The 17,421-nt window shown below is 39.9% G+C and overlaps 1 protein-coding gene across 1 annotated transcript in view; it reads left to right on the top strand.

Moving 5' to 3' along the window:
- Positions 1–2,855, top strand: part of galk1 (galactokinase 1) — a 26,014-nt gene extending 23,159 nt beyond the window's left edge. The window contains exons 7-8 of the mRNA XM_061908613.1: positions 1,272–1,434; positions 1,635–2,855. Coding sequence (XP_061764597.1) covers positions 1,272–1,434; positions 1,635–1,709 — 238 coding nt within the window. The 3' untranslated portion in view covers positions 1,710–2,855. The remainder of the gene's footprint in view (positions 1–1,271; positions 1,435–1,634) is intronic.
- The last annotated feature ends 14,566 nt before the right edge of the window (positions 2,856–17,421 follow it).

Raw genomic sequence — 17,421 nt, forward strand, 5'->3', positions numbered from 1 at the left:
ATACTGTATATGACAAACCAAGGCGGTAGCTAAAGAAGGACTTCCCCATTATTCCGCTCTTTTACCACACAGGAAAAACCTGCCAGGCAAACTGCTGATTTGACTAATTCCGGTGTTGACGTAAAACCATGTGACTTGCATCCCATATGTGACCAGAACATATATACTATGTTAGTAAAACTATACTGGCCATAAACACTTAGCTAAAACAAATGTATATATGTATGTGCATGTATATACACAGTTGTGGTCAAAAGTTTACATACACTTGTAAAGAACATAATGTCATGGCTGTCTTGAGTTTCCAAAAATTTCTACAACTTTTTTTTTGGGATAGAGTGATTGGAGCACATACTTGTTGGTCACACAAAAACATTCAATCAAATGTGGTTCTTTTATGAATTTATTATGGGTCTTCTGAAAGTGTGACCAAATCTGCTGAGTCAAATGTATTCATACAGCAAGGTTAATGTTTGGTTACATGTCCCTTGGCAAGTTTCACTGCAAGGAGGCACTTTTGGTAGCCATCCACAAGCTTTAGCTACAACTAAATTTGTCGATTTTCTGACATTGACTTGTTTCGTCAGCATTGTCCACACGTTTAAGTCAGGACTTTGGTAGGGCCATTCTAAAACCTTAATTCTAGCCTGATTTAGCCATTCCTTTACCACTTTTGACATGTGTTTGGGGTCATTGTCTGGTTGCGCCCAAGATCCAACACCCGAGCTGATGATTTTACCTGAAGAATTTGGAGGTAATCCTCCTTTTTCACTGTCCCATTTACTATCTGTAAAGCACCAGTTCCATTTGCAGTAAAACAAGCCCCGAGGTAGGTATGGTGTTCCTGGGATTAAAGGTTTTACCTTTTCTCCTCCAAACATATTGCTGGGTATTGTGGCTAAACAGCTCAATATTTGTTTCATGTGACCACAGAACTTTCCTCCAGAAGGTCTTATCTTTGTCCATGTGATGTCAGATGAGAGTATTTTAGGTACATTTTGGCAACGTTTTACGAAGGAATGACTTACTTTTGGCCATTCTACCGTACAGGCCTGATTTGCAGATTTCGGGAGAGATGGTTTGCTGGATAGGACAGATTTTAAAAAAGGTTTTTATGGCTGCAACTATATATGTACTATTCTCATTTTCTTCATTGTTAATGAGTTCTTAACAGGCACTGCACACATTTATTTATATATATATTTTTTAGACTAGACTGTTAATAGAAGTCTGTGGTTACTCGACTGATGGCTGTGGTACAATTTTGTCAGGGATTTATATGAGGTGAGCTGTAAGGACTTGGATGGTTTGGTGTCTGCCGCCATGGAGGTGAACGGAGTATTTGGCAGCAGGATGACCGGCGGAGGATTTGGAGGCTGCACTGTAACGTTGCTGAAGGCCCATGTCATTGACAGAACTATTCAACATATACAGGTACCGGTACATCTATTTGTAATGTAACCTTATACAATGTAAATGTGAATAACTGGGGGCTTCACAGTCACTACTACCAGTGTGTGACTGGAATTGATCATTATAGCCAATTAATTATTACAATGTTCATGAATTGCTACACTTTAACAGTTTGTTTAAGTATATAAAAGGCAGCCAATACCTGTTTTGTTCTTCAACAGATGCGATACCATGGAACCCCGACTTTCTTTGTCACAACTCCTTCAGAGGGGGCTCGTGACCTCCAGCTATCTTGAATATTCTTGATTCCATTATAACATTCCCTTTTCTCGTGTTTGTTCGTTTTTTACTATTCAAATTTGGTGGTGTCGGAGCATAAAAGTAACACTACTGTCAACATTCAATTATTTTTAATACTAATATTAACACTGTTTTTTTGCTCTCATCTAAAAAGAAAATTAATATTCATATTTGTCAATGAAACTGTTGTGAATGTATTTTTTTCATGATTACAATCGTTTTTAGGGTTTTTTTTTACATTTACTTGAATTAAAATCACAAATTTTGTGCATTTCTCGATCAAATACAGCGCAGAAACCTATCATGAGGCTGCCAAATTTTCTGCAGTTTGGCTTTCCTTGCTGGAAGGTGAGGGCGAACATGGCTTACTGGCTGGTCTGCATGTTGCCAAAATGTTTGCAGAAACATTTTTACACCAAGGCCCCCCCCCCCCCCCCAAAAGCTGAGAGGGACAAGCGGTAGAAAATGGCTGGACTTTTTTTTACTTCTATAAGCAGAATCTACACTCTGTGTAATGTAAGTGTGACGTCATTATTTTTGCTTATTAGACTATAAGTATGGAAGAATCATACTGGAGGCTAGGGTTGTACGGTATACCCGTAATAGTATAGTACCGCGATACTAATGAATCATATTTGGTACTATACTGCCTCTTAAAAAGTAACCCCCACGAGCGTGTTCGGCAGCGCCCAATCACGGAGTACTGACTAGCAGACACTGTGTAGACAGAAAAGGGAGAATGAACTCATTTTGGCTTAAAAACTAAAGATAAAGGTGAAGTTATAACACTGAAACGCCCTCAGGAAGAGGTGCTTTAAGACACGGCGAGCTAGCTAGCAGCTAAAGTCAATTCACAGTCTGCAGTGTTTTAGCTACTTCTAATCCTCGCCTCCATGGCGACGAATAAAGTATGTTTCTTACAAGTATCATGAGGGATAGCGAAACATGCTTCACTACACTCCGTAACTCACCGGCGTCATAATGTAAACAAACGCCATTGGTGGATCTACACCTAACATCCACTGTAATGATACCAAGTACAAGAGCATATTTAGTCGATACTACTGTAATTACATTGATCTTTTTTAGCATCACTAAATCTTCTATCGTTTTTAAAAAAAAAATTATAGTATGTTTATAAACTCAAGAAATATGTCCCTGAACACATGCGGAATGTATGATCCTGTAACTACTTGGTATCGGATTGATACCCAAATTTGTGGTATCATCCAAAACTAATGTAAGGTTTCAAACAACAAAAAGTGATTATTAAATTTGAACAGAAGTGTAGTTAGAACATGTTAAAAGAGAATGTAATCAGATATTAACAGTAAATGAACAAATAGATTAATAATACCTTTTCTACCACTTGTCCTTAATAATTTCGACAAAATTTATAAAATGATAAATGACACAATATGTTACTGCATATGTCAGCAGACTAAATTAGGAGCCTTTGTTTGCTTACTTACTAATAAAATACAAGTTGCTTTGTATTTTCATCATGTTATTTAAGGACAAACTTGCAATAAGAAACAAATGATTAATGTACAGTAAGATTTTTTTTTAAAAATAAAGCCAATAATAAAAAATGTTGTGGTCCTTTTTATTTAGAAAAGTATCGAAATACATTTTGGTACTGGTACCAAAATATTGGTATCGGGATAACACTTCTAGAGGCCTTCTACAGTAGTACTCAAACTCACCACACTGAGTCAGCATCAAGTGGGGGTGATCGTAAGCATGCAGATTCATGTCACTACCATCTCTTATCAGTGAGAACCCAGCGTTGTTTTTTCTTTGTTTTTAGGAGCAAGTCCTATTCAAGAACATTGTTCTCTTGTCACTGCCTGATTCACTGAGCTGCCTGATCCGTTTACAACACACGTGTAAACAATTTCCTGCTGTTTTATGACTTTGGTCCAAAAAAATATTAAAACAATAACGTATGTGCGCGTAAAGTATTTGGATATCTAAAATATTTCTTACAAATATTCAACATTTCAATTATGAGATTGAAATGCAAGCTTACAGTGGGGCAAAAAAGTATTTAGTCAGCCACCGATTGTGCAAGTTCTCCCACTTAAAATGATGACAGATATATATATAATTTTCATCATAGGTACACTTCAACTGTGAGAGACAGAATGTGAAAAAAAAATCCAGGGATACACATTGTAGGAATTTTTAAGAATGTATTTGTAAATTATGGTGGAAAATAAGTATTTGGTCAACCATTCAAAGCTCTCAATGATGAAAGGAGGTTTTGGCTCAAAATCTCACGATACATGGCCCCATTCATTCTTTCCTTAACACGGATCAGTCGTCCTGTCCCCTTAGCAGGAAAACAGCCCCGAAGCATGAGGTTCCCACCCCATGCTTCACAGTAGGTGTGGTGTTCTTGGGATGCAACTCAGTATTCTTCTTCCTCCAAACACGACGAGTTAAGTTTATACCAAAAAGTTCTATTTTGGTTTCATCTGACCACATGACATTCTCTCAATCATCTGCTGTATCAGCCATGTGCTCTGTGGCAAACTTCAGACGGGCCTGGACATGCACTGGCTTAAGCAGGAGGACACGCCTGGCACTGCAGGTTTTGATTCTCTGTCGGCGTAGTGTGTTACGGATGGTAACCTTTGTTACATTGGTCCCAGCTCTCTGCAGGTCATTCACCAGGTCCCCCCGTGTGGTTCTGGGATTTTTGCTCACCGTTCTCATGATCATTTTGACCCCACGGGATGACATCTTGCGTGGAGCCCCAGATCGAGGGAGATAATCAGTGGTTTTGTATGTCTTCCATTTTCTGATAATTGCTCCAATTTTTTCACACCAAGCTGCTTGCCCATTGTAAATTCACTCTTCCCAGTCTGGTGCAGGTCTACAATTCTTTTCCTGGTGTCCTTCGACAGCTCTTTGGTCTTGGCCATAGTGGAGTTTGGAGTCTGACTGTTGGAGGCTGTGGACAGGTGTCTTTTATACAGATAACGAGTTCAAACAGGTTCCATTAATACAGGTAACGAGTGGGGGACAGATGAGCTTCTTAAAAAAGAAGTTACAGGTCTGTGTGAGCCAGAGATCTTCCTTGTTTGAAGTGACCAAATACCTATTTTCCACCATAATTTACAAATAAATTCTTTAAAATTCCTACAATGTGAATTCCTGGATATTTTTTTCACATTCTGTCTCTCAAAGTTGAAGTGTACCTATGATGAAAATTACAGACCTCTGTCATCATTTTAAGTGGGAGAACTTGCACAATCGGTGGCTGACTAAATACTTTTTTGCCCCACTGTATTTAGTTAGGGCAGAGGTCGGCAACCCAAAATGTTGAAAAAGCCGTATTGTACAAAAAATACAAATAAAATGTGTCTGGAGCCGCAAAAAATCAAAAGCCTTCTATAAGTGATATAATGAAGTCAACACATGATAAGTGTTTATATTAGCCTAGTATCAAAATTACTATATTTTCTTCTTCTTCTTCAGCCGGTAGCTAATTGCTCTGTAGATGTCGGAAACAGCGGGCGGCAGAGTGCAGGTAAAAAGGTGTCTAATGCTTAAACCAAAATTAAACAAAAGGTAAGTGCCCTTCAGAAAAGACATTGAAGTTTAGGGAAGGCTATTCAGAACGAAACTAAAACTGAAATGGCTACAAAGTAAACAAAAACAGAATGCTGGACAACGGCAAAGACTTACCCTCCACAATGTTCATCCGAACATGAAATGACAATCAACAATATTCCCACAACAAAGGATAAAAATAACTGAAATATTCTTGATTGCAAAAATAAAGTGGATGCGGGAAATATCGCTCAAAGGAAGACATGAAACTGCTACAAGAAAATACCAAAAAGAGAAAAAGCCACCAAAATAGGAGCGTAAGACAGAAACTAAGGAGCGTAAGACACAGACTAAAACACTACACACGACATGAAACTGCTACAGAAAAATACCAAAAAGAGAAAAAGCCACCAAAATAGGAGCGTAAGATACTGACTAAAACACTACACACAGGAAAATAACAAATGACAGTACACCTACTTTGAAACAAGAGCTATAGTGATGCATGGTTGGTTTAAAGTCAACAGTTAACTTTCAACTGAGTTTGTTTTTTTAATGATTTCTGCTGGTGGTGTGCCCCAGGATTTCTTCAAAGCAAAAAATGTGCCTTGGCTGAAAAAAGGTTGAAAATCACTGCACTAGATGACAGTAGTGTATGAGCTAGGGAGCGCTACACACAGTTTTAGTTGGGGAAGCTGCTGGGTTTGAGGGACACGGTGGAAGTGTCAGGATGTTGCTACGTCTGAATTAAACACCAACAAACTAACGACCAGTTCTTTCACGAGGTCCTTTCCCACTGCAGGAACTTTTTCAGAAACTTCCCCACTTACCCAGGTAATTAAAGTTCCCCCTGTGTTTCCACCAAAAACTACCCGGGTAGATTTAGTTCTGCAGGAACCTTTCGGAGTTCCTTCTAGCAAGGTGGGACTTTTCTTAGCAACCTGGAACCTTTTCAGGTCGGACTATGCTGTCGAACACCGTTGGGAGCGTTCCTTAAGCTTATTTTTCAATCAAACGACCGCCATTGCACATTGTGTGAGGAAGACTTCTTTATTTCTTATTTTTTGTGTATTTCTATTACAACAAACTTGACAACAAAGAGAAAGAAGAACCAAAGGAGCTTTCAAAATGCAGGAACTTTTGTGGAGCATCTTTATGGTGAAGAATGCTGATCAGTGGTACTATCTTGGAATGTTTTTACTCCGCCGTACCCTTTAAACTATACACAGTTTAATATTATTTAACATTTTTACAAACTTCATTTCGATACATGAAACTACGAGAAGGTGGACAGACTCTTAACGTATTTAGGGAGGAGTATGAAGCCCGACTGGAGGGAACGCCCTAAGCAAAATAAAGGAGGCAGTAAACGAGTGGAACTAAGGTAAATATTAACTATTTACTTTATTACATGTTGTAAAAGTAGTCAGTGACACTCCTTTTGTGTAGCTAGTGAACAGAATGCTAGTGCTAACGCTAAAGCTGATATGATTGAGTTGTCTGCGGGAGATAAACACAAACATGTATTATTTATATATTATTAATTACAGCTTAAATGGACCAAAAGGAATCACCTGACCCTCATGAATTTATCATTTACTGAGAGGACGACTTTCTGACTGTTGGACATTGCGGACAAAAGCCTGACTATTTATGAACAATTTGGTACATCCATTCATCCATCCATCCATTTTTTACCGCTTGTCCCTTTAGGGGTCGCTGGAACCTATCTCTGCTGCATTCAGGCGGAAGGCGGAGTACACCCTGGACAAGTCGCCACCTCATCACAGGGCCAGCACAGATAGACAACATTCACACCCACATTCACACACTCGGGCCCATTTTTTAGTGTTGCCAATTATCTTATCCCCAAGTGCATGTCTTTTGGATGTGGGAGGAAGCCGGAGTACCCGGAGGAAACCCACGCATTCACGGGGAGAACATGCAAACGCCACACTGAAAGATCCCGAGCGCAAGATCGAACCTAGGACCTTTGTATTGTGAGGCAGACGCACTTACCCCTGTACCACTGTGCTGCCCCAATTTCTTTGTATTTTTATTCACTTACATTTTAGTAAAATAACTGACCTATTATTAGTAGGCCCTTTTCCACCAAAATTTCAGGAACTTCTGGTTCCGGCAACTAGAGGTTCCTGTAGAAGTGTGTGGGTTTGTGTTTCTACCACATTTCACAGTTTAGGCTACTTTATACAAATCAGACTGACGACGTATTGAGGAGTGGTGTACTATATTTCTATGCTCAGGTCATTTGACGCCCAAGGCGAGCGTGAACTCGCCCGCTATGGAAGTAAAATTGTCTCACATCAACATATATATATATATATATATATATATACAGTATATATGTATATATATGTATATATATGTATGTGTATGAGAATAGAAGTGGGCATTGTCACTGGCTGCACAATTTCAGTGATTTTATTTTCTGCAGCGATGAACCTTCTTGTCAAGTCGGCAGAGAAGTTATGTCGAGGCGCAGTCCTTGCAAGCGGAATCCAGATGCTACCCATTAGAGCGTTCATGGACGACATTACCATCACAGCAAGATCAGTGCCAGAAGGAAGATGCATTTTGGAGGACCTGATTGAGCTCACTAATTGGGCAAGGATGGAGTTCAAACCGGCAAACTCCAGAAGCCTAGTTCTGAAAAAAGGGCGTGTTCAGGAATGGTTTCACTTCAAGATCAGGGAGAACATCATCCCAACTGTCCAAGAGAAACCTGTGAAGTGCTTGGGGAAGTGGTACAGGGCAGATCTCAATGACCGACTGAGTGTGAAAGAAATGCTTAGCCAAGCAGAAGCCTGGATGACATCCCTAGAAAAGAGCGACCTCCCGGGCAAGTATAAGGCCTGGGGTTACCAACATGGGGTTCTCCCCCGTCTGCTCTGGCCACTCCTAGTTTATGAGGTACCTGTATCCACAGTTGAGAGTTTGGAGAGGAAGTTGAACACCTACTTGAGGAGATGGCTGGGGGTCTCAAGAAGCTTCTGTTCCATTGGACTGTTCAGCACAGGAAGCAAGATACAGCTGCCAATAACATCAGTGGTGGAGGAGTACGAGGTGACAAAAACACGCCAGGCCATGATGCTACGAGACAGCAAAGACGAGCGAGTATGACAAGCAGGCATTGTCGTCAGGTCAGGCATAAAGTGGTCAGCTAGCGAAGCACTGAGGGAGGCGGAGGATCGACTGCATCACGCGGACATTGTGGGATCAGTAGCCCAGGGAAGACTTGGTCTGGGTTGCTCTTCCAGAACAAATTGGAACAAAGCTGACCCAAAGGAGCGGCGAGGCTTGGTGCAGAGGGAGGTTCGAAAGGCTGAAGAGGAAAGCCGGCATGTCAAGCAAGTAACCATGAACAAGCAATGCAGCTGGACTAGATGGGAGAGTGTAAAAGACAGATCTCTAACCTGGAAGGACATCTGGAGCATGGAAGGCCACCGGATTAAGTTCCTGCTGTGTCCTACATATGATGTCCTGCCCACCCCATCAAACCTCCATACTTGGGGAATGGTAGAGAGTCCCAGCTGTACACTCTGCGGAAAGATAGCCATGTCCTCTCCTCTTGTCACTCAAGTTTAGCAGATGGCAAGTTCCGGTGGCGTCATGACCAGATCCTTGCTCAGCTGGCAGAGGGTGTTGAGCAGGCCAGGAAGAGGACAAGGCAGCTCTCTAATGGGCCTCGCTTCATCCACTTCATCACGGCAGGTGAAAGCGCAGCAGCAGGAGAGAGGAACAAAGGAATCCTGGCCACGGCAAGCGACTGGGAGATGCGGGTCGACCTGAAGAAGCAGCTGAAATTCCCAGAGGAGATAGCCCACACTACCCTGAGACCTGATATTGTTCTGTGGTCTAAAGGAATCAAACAGGTGGTGCTTATCGAGCTGACAGTACCCTGGGAAGAGACGATAGAGGAGGCGTATGAACGCAAACTCAAAAAATACCAAACCCTCATCCTCAAGAGCCAGCTAAATGGATGGAAGGCCTGGAACCTACCGGTGGAGGTGGGCTGTAGAGGCTTTGCGGGGCGGTCGCTCTGGAGAGCCCTTGGACTGCTGGGGATAGAGGGGCTGGCTAGGAAGCGGCTGGTAGCCAACACCACTAAAAGGGCAGAAGAAGCATCACGCTGGATTTGGATACAAAGAAAGGTGCGATGGCAGAGCCGACCTACTGAAGGACTAGGGACATAAAGTTGGGTGGCATTCAGCAGGGGTAGAGCCAGGACGCTGGATCTGCCTTCGAGCCCCTCCGAAGCGTCATGGGCTTAATTCGACGAAACGTTAATGACGGGGGGTGCCCATTTGAGAACCTTCTGATGCCAACCAACTGATGTCCAGTTAAGGTATGCGGTCAAGCTTAGTCTTGGGTCAAGGAGGAGGACGTCCCTGCCATGCAGAGTCCCGACGGTGCCTTGATAGAAGGAGAGATGAAGAGAGCGAGGCCACAGGCTCACAGATGGTGCAGGGGCGAGTACCTGTAAAGGTGAGCCAGTTGCGATACCCTTATCATATTTTGCATATATATATATATATATATATATATATATATATATATATATATATATATATATATATATATATACATATGTAGTACAATATGATAATACATATGCATATATTAATAAATACAAATTGTCTCACATCAACATATATATATATATATATATATATATATATACAGTATATATGTATATATATATATATATATATATAGTACAATATGATAATACATATGCATATATTAATAAATACAAATGTGATTTACACAAAAATGAATAATTTGTGCAATTAAACGCATATTTGTAAATCTATTTTTGCGAGTTGAAAACATACACACATATTTATAAATATAAAAATTTGACCTACAAATAAATCAACAATTTGGATAAATAAACGTGTATTTGTAAATATATTTTTGAGATTTATATATAGATATGCTTGATTTTAGTATTTGTATTTGTATTGATTTTGCATATGTGGATCGCTTTTTTGCTTTTGTGTCGATGAGACATTCCTACCACAAACCAGATGCACAAATGAATGGTGACCTACACACTCCCCTGAACAACCAGCAGAGAGCCCATATTTCCTCCTCCTTCATTTGCTTTATTGGTCGCACCAACAAGCTTTGATCATCGTAAAATACAAACCCTGTTTCCATATGAGTTGGGAAAGTGTGTTAGATGTAAATGGATAAATGGAATACAAAGATTTGCAAATCATTTTCAACTCATATTCAGTTGAATGCACTGCAAAGACAAGATATTTGCTGTTCAAACTCAAAAACAATTTTTTTTTTTGCAAATAACTAACTTCGAATTTCATGGCTGCAACACGTGCCAAAGTAGTTGGGAAAGGGCATGTTCACCACTGTGTTACATCACCTTTTCTTTTAACAACACTCAATAAACCTTTGGGAACTGAGAAAACTTATTGTTGAAGCTTTGAAAGTGGAATTCTTTCCCATTCTTGTTTTATGTACAGCTTCAGTCGTTCAACAGTCCGGGGTCTCCGCTGTCCTATTTTACGCTTCATAATGCGCCCCACATTTTCGATGGGAGACAGGTCTGGACTGTAGGCGGGCCAGGAAAGTACCCGCACTCTTTTACTACGAACCCACGCTGTTGTAACACAATGCTTGGCATTGTCTTGCTGAAATAAGCAGGGGCGTCCATGATAACGTTGCTTGGATGACAACATATGTTGCTCCAAAACCTGTATGGACCTTTCAGCATTAATGGTGCCTTCACAGATGTGTAAGTTACCCATGCCTTGGGCACTAATACACCCCCATACCATCACGGATGCTGGCTTTTGAACTTTGCGCCCATAACAATTCGGATGGTTATTTTCCTCTTTGTTCCGGAGGACACCACGTCCACAGTTTCCAAATATAATTGGAAATGTGGACTTGTCAGATCACAGAACACCTCTCCCATTTGCATCAGTCCATCTTAGATGAGCTCAGGCCCAGCGAAGCGGGCAGCGTTTCTGGGTGCTGTTGATAAATGGGTTTGGCTTTGCATAGTAGACATTTTACTTGCACTTACAGATGTAGCGACCAACTGTAGTTACTGCCAATGGTTTTATGAAGTGTTCCTGAGCCCATGTGGTGATACACACTGATGTCGGTTTTTGATGCAGTACGGCCTGAGCGATCAAAGGTCTGTAATATCATCGCTTACGTGCAGTGATTTCTCCAGATTCTCTGAACCTTTTGATGATTTTCTGCACCGTAGATGGTAAAATCCCTAAATGATTTGCAATAGCTCGTTGAGAAATGTTGTTCTAAAACTGTTCGACAATTTGCCTACAAAGTGGTGACCCTCACCCCATCCTTGTTTGTGAATGACTGAGCATTTCACGGAAGCTGCTTTTATTCGCATTCATGGCACCCACCTGTTCCCAATTAGCCTGCCCACCTGTGGGATGTTCCAAATAAGTGTTTGATGAGCATTCCTCAACTTTATCAGTATTTATGGCCACCTTTCCCAACTTCTTTGTCACGTGTTGCTGGCATCAAATTCTAAAGTTAATGATTATTTGCAAAATAAATAAAACCTTTACAGTTTGAATATCAAATATGTTTTGTTTATAGCATATTCAACTGAATATGAGTTGAAAATGATTTTGTTTATTCGGTTGAAAAGGGCCAAATGTCTGTTTATTTACATGGTATCAGTGTGGAAATATAGTAAACCACTCCTCCATAGGTCATCAGCCTGATTTGTATAAACTAGCCTGAACTGTGAAATGTGGTAGAAACACAAACCACACACTTCTACCGGAAGGAAGACGACCAACAAGTTTTCATCTAACATCACATGGACAACGATAAGACCTTTTGTAGGAAAGTTCTGTGGTCAGATGAAACAAAAATGTAGCTGTTTGGCCACAATATCCAGCAATATGTTTGGAGGACAAAAGATGAGGCCTTTAATCCCAGGAACACCATTCCCACTGTCAAGCATGGTGGTAGTAGTATTATGCTCTGGGCACTGTCAAGCATGGGGGTTGTAGTATTATGCTCTGGGCCTATCTTGCTGCCAATGGAACTGGTACTTTACAGAGAGTAAATGGGACAATGAAAAAGGAGGATTACCTCCAAATTCTTCAGGACAACCTAAAATCATCCGCCCGGAGGTTGGGTCTTGGGCGCAGTTAGGTGTTCCAACAGGACAATGACCCCAAACACACATCAGAAGTGGTAAAGGAATGGCTAAATCAGGCTAAAATTAAGGTTTTAGAATGGCCTTCCCATAGTCCTGACCTAAACGTGTGGATAATGCTGAAGAAACAAGTCCATGTCAGAAAACCAACAAATTTAGCTGAACTGCACCAAATTTTTGTCAAGAGGAGTGTAGCTGAGATAGGCGCCAGCGCCCCCCGCGACCCCAAAAGGGAATAAGCGGTAGAAAATGGATGGATGGATGGAGTGGTCAAAAATTCAACCAGAAGTTTTGGGATGGCTACCAAAAGTGCCTTATTGCAGTGAAACTTGCCAAGGGACATGTAACCAAATATTAACATTGCTGTATGTATACTTTTGAGCCAGCAGATTTGGTCACATTTTCAGTAGACCCATAATAAATTCATAGAAGAAGCAAACTTCATGAATGTTTTTTGTGACCAACAAGTATGTGCTCCAATCCTTCTATCACAAAAAATTAAGAGTTGTAGAAAATATTGGAAACTACAGTCAGCCATGACATTATGTTCTTTACAAGTGTATGTAAACTTTCGATCGCGACTGTACCAAGGTATCATACGTGGCGATAAGGATAAACTCAAAGGCAAGTCAGACGAGAGTGCCATAAGGTAGTGAAGCTAAGCTAGTGCTCATGGTACATGTGCTGTACAGTACAGAATGCATTCAGCTAGCCTAATTTACAAAATTGTTTGATGCGAGCATACATATACAAGTGCTGGTCATATTAGAATATCATGAAAAAGTTGATTTATTTCATTAATTCCATTTAGAAAGTCAAACTTGTAGAATGTATACATTCATTCCAAACAGACTGATACATTTCAAGTGTTTTTTGCCAAAAAGGAGATGATTATAGCTGACAACCAATGAAAACCCTAAATTCAACATCTCAGAAAATTAGAATTTGGTGAAAAGGTCAGATATTGAAGACACCTGGTGCCACACTCTAATTAGCTAACTAACTCAAAACACCTGGAAAAGCCTTTAAATGGTCTCTCGTTTTGGTTTTGTATGACACACAATCATGGGGAAGACTGCTGACGTGACAACTGTCCAAAAGATGACCATTGATACTTTAAAGAAGTAGGGCAAGACACAAAAGGTCATTGCCAAAGAGGTTGGATGTTCCCAGAGCTCTGTGTCCAAGCACATTAATAGAGAGGCGAAGGGAAGACAAAGATGTGGTAGAAAAAAGTGTACAAGCAAGAGGGATAGTATTGTCAAACAAAACCGATTCAAAAATGTGGGGGAGATCCACAAAGAGTGGACTGCAGCTGGAGTCAGTGCTTCAAGAACCACCACGCACCGACGTATGCAAGATATGGGCTTCAGCTGTCGCATTCCTTGTGTAAAGCCGCTCTTGAATAAGAGACAACGTCAAAAGCGTCTCGCTTGGGCTCAAGACAAAAAGGACTGGACTGCTGCTGAGTGGTCCAAAGTTATGTTTTCAGATGAAAGTAAATTTTGTATCTCCTTTGGAAATCAAAGTCCCAGAGTCTGGAGGAAGACAGGAGAGGCACAGAATCCGCGTTGCCTGAAGTCCAGTGTCAAATTTCCACAATCGGTAATGGTCTGGGTTGCCATGTCATCTGCTGGTGTTGGTCCACTGTGTTTCCTGAGGTCTAGGGTCAATGCAGCAGTCTACCAGGAAGTTTTAGAACACTTTATGCTGCCTGCCGCGGACCAATTTTATGGAGGTGAAGATTTCATTTTCCAACATGACTTGGCACCTGCACACAGTGCCAAATCTACCAGTACCTGGTTTAAGGGCCATGGTATCCCTGTTCTTGATTGGCCTGCAAACTCACCTGACCTTAACCCCATAGAAAACCTATGGGGTATTGTGAAGCGGAAGATGCGAGATGCCAGACCCAACAATGCTGAAGAGCTGAAGGCCACTATTAAAGCAACCTGGGCTCTCATAACACCTGAGGAGCGCAAGAGACAGGTCGACTCCATGCCACGCCGTATTGCTGCAGCAATTCAGGGAAAAGGAGCTGCAACTAAGTATTGATTGCCGTACATGCTGAAACTTTCCATGTTCATACTTTTCAGTTGGCCCACATTTCTAAAAAATATTTTTTGGTACTAGTCGTAACTAATATTTAATTTTCTGAGATACTGAATTTAGGATTTTCAGTAATTGTCAGTACTAATCATCAAAATTTACAGAAATAAACATTTCAAATATATCACTATGTGTGTAATGAATTGATATAATATGTAAGTTTCCCGTTCTGAATATAAGTACTGAAATAAATCAACTTTTTCATGATATTCTAATAATATGAACAGCACCTGTACTATACAGTACTGTCAATGAAAAAAACATAATAAAAAAACAAACCTGTAAATGAAAAAAACATATATACATATTAGGGCTGCGAATCTCTGGGTGTCCCGGGATTCGATTCAATATCGATTCTTGGTTCACGATTCAATAATATATCGATTTTTTCGATTCAACGCGATTCTCGATTCAAAAACAATATTTTTCCGATTCAAAATGATTCTGTATTCATTCAATACATAGGATTTTAGCAGGATCTACCCCAGTCTGCTGACATGCTAGCAGAGTAGTAGATTAAAAAAAAAAAAGCTTTTATAATTGTAAAGGACAATAATGTAAATTTGTTTTAACTATTAAACGAATCAGAAATATGACTCATTTTATCTTTGTGAAAACATTGGACACTGTGTGTTGTCAAGCTTATGGATGCTATGTAAGTGTAAGCCGCTGTGACACGATTGTTCTTTTTCTAAATTTTTATAAATGTCTAATGATAATGTAAAATGGATTTTTAATCACTTCTATGCCTAAATTATAACTAATATTGATACTGTTGTTGATAATATTTATTTTTGTTTCACTACTTTTGGTTTGTTCTGTCGTGTTTGTGTCTCCTCTCAATTGCTTTGTTTACTGCAGTTCTGAGTGTTGCTGGGTCAGGTTTGGTTTTGGAATTGGATTGCATTGTTATGGTATTGCTGTGTAGTGGTTTGTTGGATTGATTAAAAAAGATAATAATAAAATATAAAAAAAATAATAATTTTTAAAATGAAAATCGATTCTGAATCGCACAACGTATTCGATTTTTTTCCCACACCCCTAATATATATATATATATATATATATATATATATATATATATATATATATATATATATATATATATATATATATGTATACGTATCTATATACATATACGTGTGTGTATATATATATATATATATATATATATATACACACACGTGTATATATATATATATATATATATACGTATAAACCCCTGGTTTACACAAATATAGTGTAAACCAGGGGTGTCAAACCCACGGCCCCCGGGCTGGATTAGGCCCGCAAACAGGTTTTATGCGGCCCGCGAGATGAGTTTTCCAAGGAATAAAATGAGCTGCTTTGTTTTTTTTATGAAAGAAACTGTTGTTTTAAATGTGTCCACTGGATGTCACAATAGCAATTATGTTGGCAAGCAAACGGATTAAACCGGGGCCAAGCAAGCGGTACACTGTAAAGGGGGGCTGTGGCTCCTCCTCCTCGACCCACATGAAACTTAAAACCTGCCGTTTTATGTCGTCTGCTTCAAACACATCGTCATTTGACACCCTCGTTGCCCCACAATGTCTTTGTCAAACACGAAAAAGTTTGTTGAGTTAGCACTACTTTGATACGTGGACATGACAAAGGAGGTATTTGATATCTAGAAGAGTTTACATGTGTTTTTTGTTCAATCCCAGAAAGACTGCGATTTAAAATTTTATCCTTGCTAGATACACTGAGAGAAAGTGTTTTTGAAACTGCACCAAATTCCTCAGAATGTTCAACAAACTTGAAGTGTTTTGTCCAGAGGATTATTTGTCATTTGTACATTTTCAGAAGGTGTTTGTTCTATTTTTGGCCAAAGTAAAACAAAGAAAACAACCTGGAGTTGTCTTTATTTTTAAGTTATCATGCTATGGTTTTACCATTCGACCCATTTGGTAATAGATTTTCCTCCATGCGGCACCTGAGCTGAAATTACTTTGACACCCCTGGTGTAAACGAAAAAAATATACAATGAATGAAAACACATATAAAAAAACTAAATGTTCTACTATAAGGATTTCACTTAAAGCGGGTATTTTTTGGAACGTAAACCCAGCGTCAAATGAGTGAACACTGTATCCAAAAAACTATGGAAGTGGACGGAAATGACCATTTCTATCGTGCTGGAGCCTATCTCAGCTGCATTCGGGCCAAAGGCAGCGTACACCCTGGACAAGTCGCCACCCCATCGCAGGGCCAATACAGATAAACAGACAACATTCACACTTACATTCACACACTAGGTCCCAACTTTTTTTATTGAAGAAATTTTTTTTTTTTATACCTGCGAATTGTTTTTTGTTATATAATTTTTTTAAATACTTGCGAATGTGGTGCAACACAGGAGTGTCTAGTAATTGGACCTTTGTTGTGTTAAATATTATGTAAACAAAGGTATTGTTTAGAGTCTAAACAATACCTTTGTTTACAGACTTTTGCAGGCTGGCGCCCCCTTGGCTCCCCAGTGAATTCCTAGCCCCCCCCCAAATCCATGATTGGTTGGCGTTCGTATGATGAGTCCCAATTGGCTAAGATTAGGGCGAAACATTAAGAACTGGCCAATCAGAGGCAAGATAAGGTGGGTCATGGAAACCAGGAAGCAAAATCATAACAGACTCAACACTCATGTCAAATGACGACGAGGGACCCTTAAAGCTGACCACTCAAAAAAAACAAAAAACAGAAACATACTTGAAAATGGCAGATGAAATCTCTCCAGCAGATTAGATTTTTCTTTTAGTGATGAAAATGACATGCAGGAAACTCACAATAATGTGTGTCCTTGGCCATATTTAGACAAATGTATGTGTTTA

The sequence above is a fragment of the Nerophis ophidion genome, linkage group LG08, assembly GCF_033978795.1.
Source record: "Nerophis ophidion isolate RoL-2023_Sa linkage group LG08, RoL_Noph_v1.0, whole genome shotgun sequence".
NCBI lineage: Eukaryota > Metazoa > Chordata > Actinopteri > Syngnathiformes > Syngnathidae > Nerophis > Nerophis ophidion.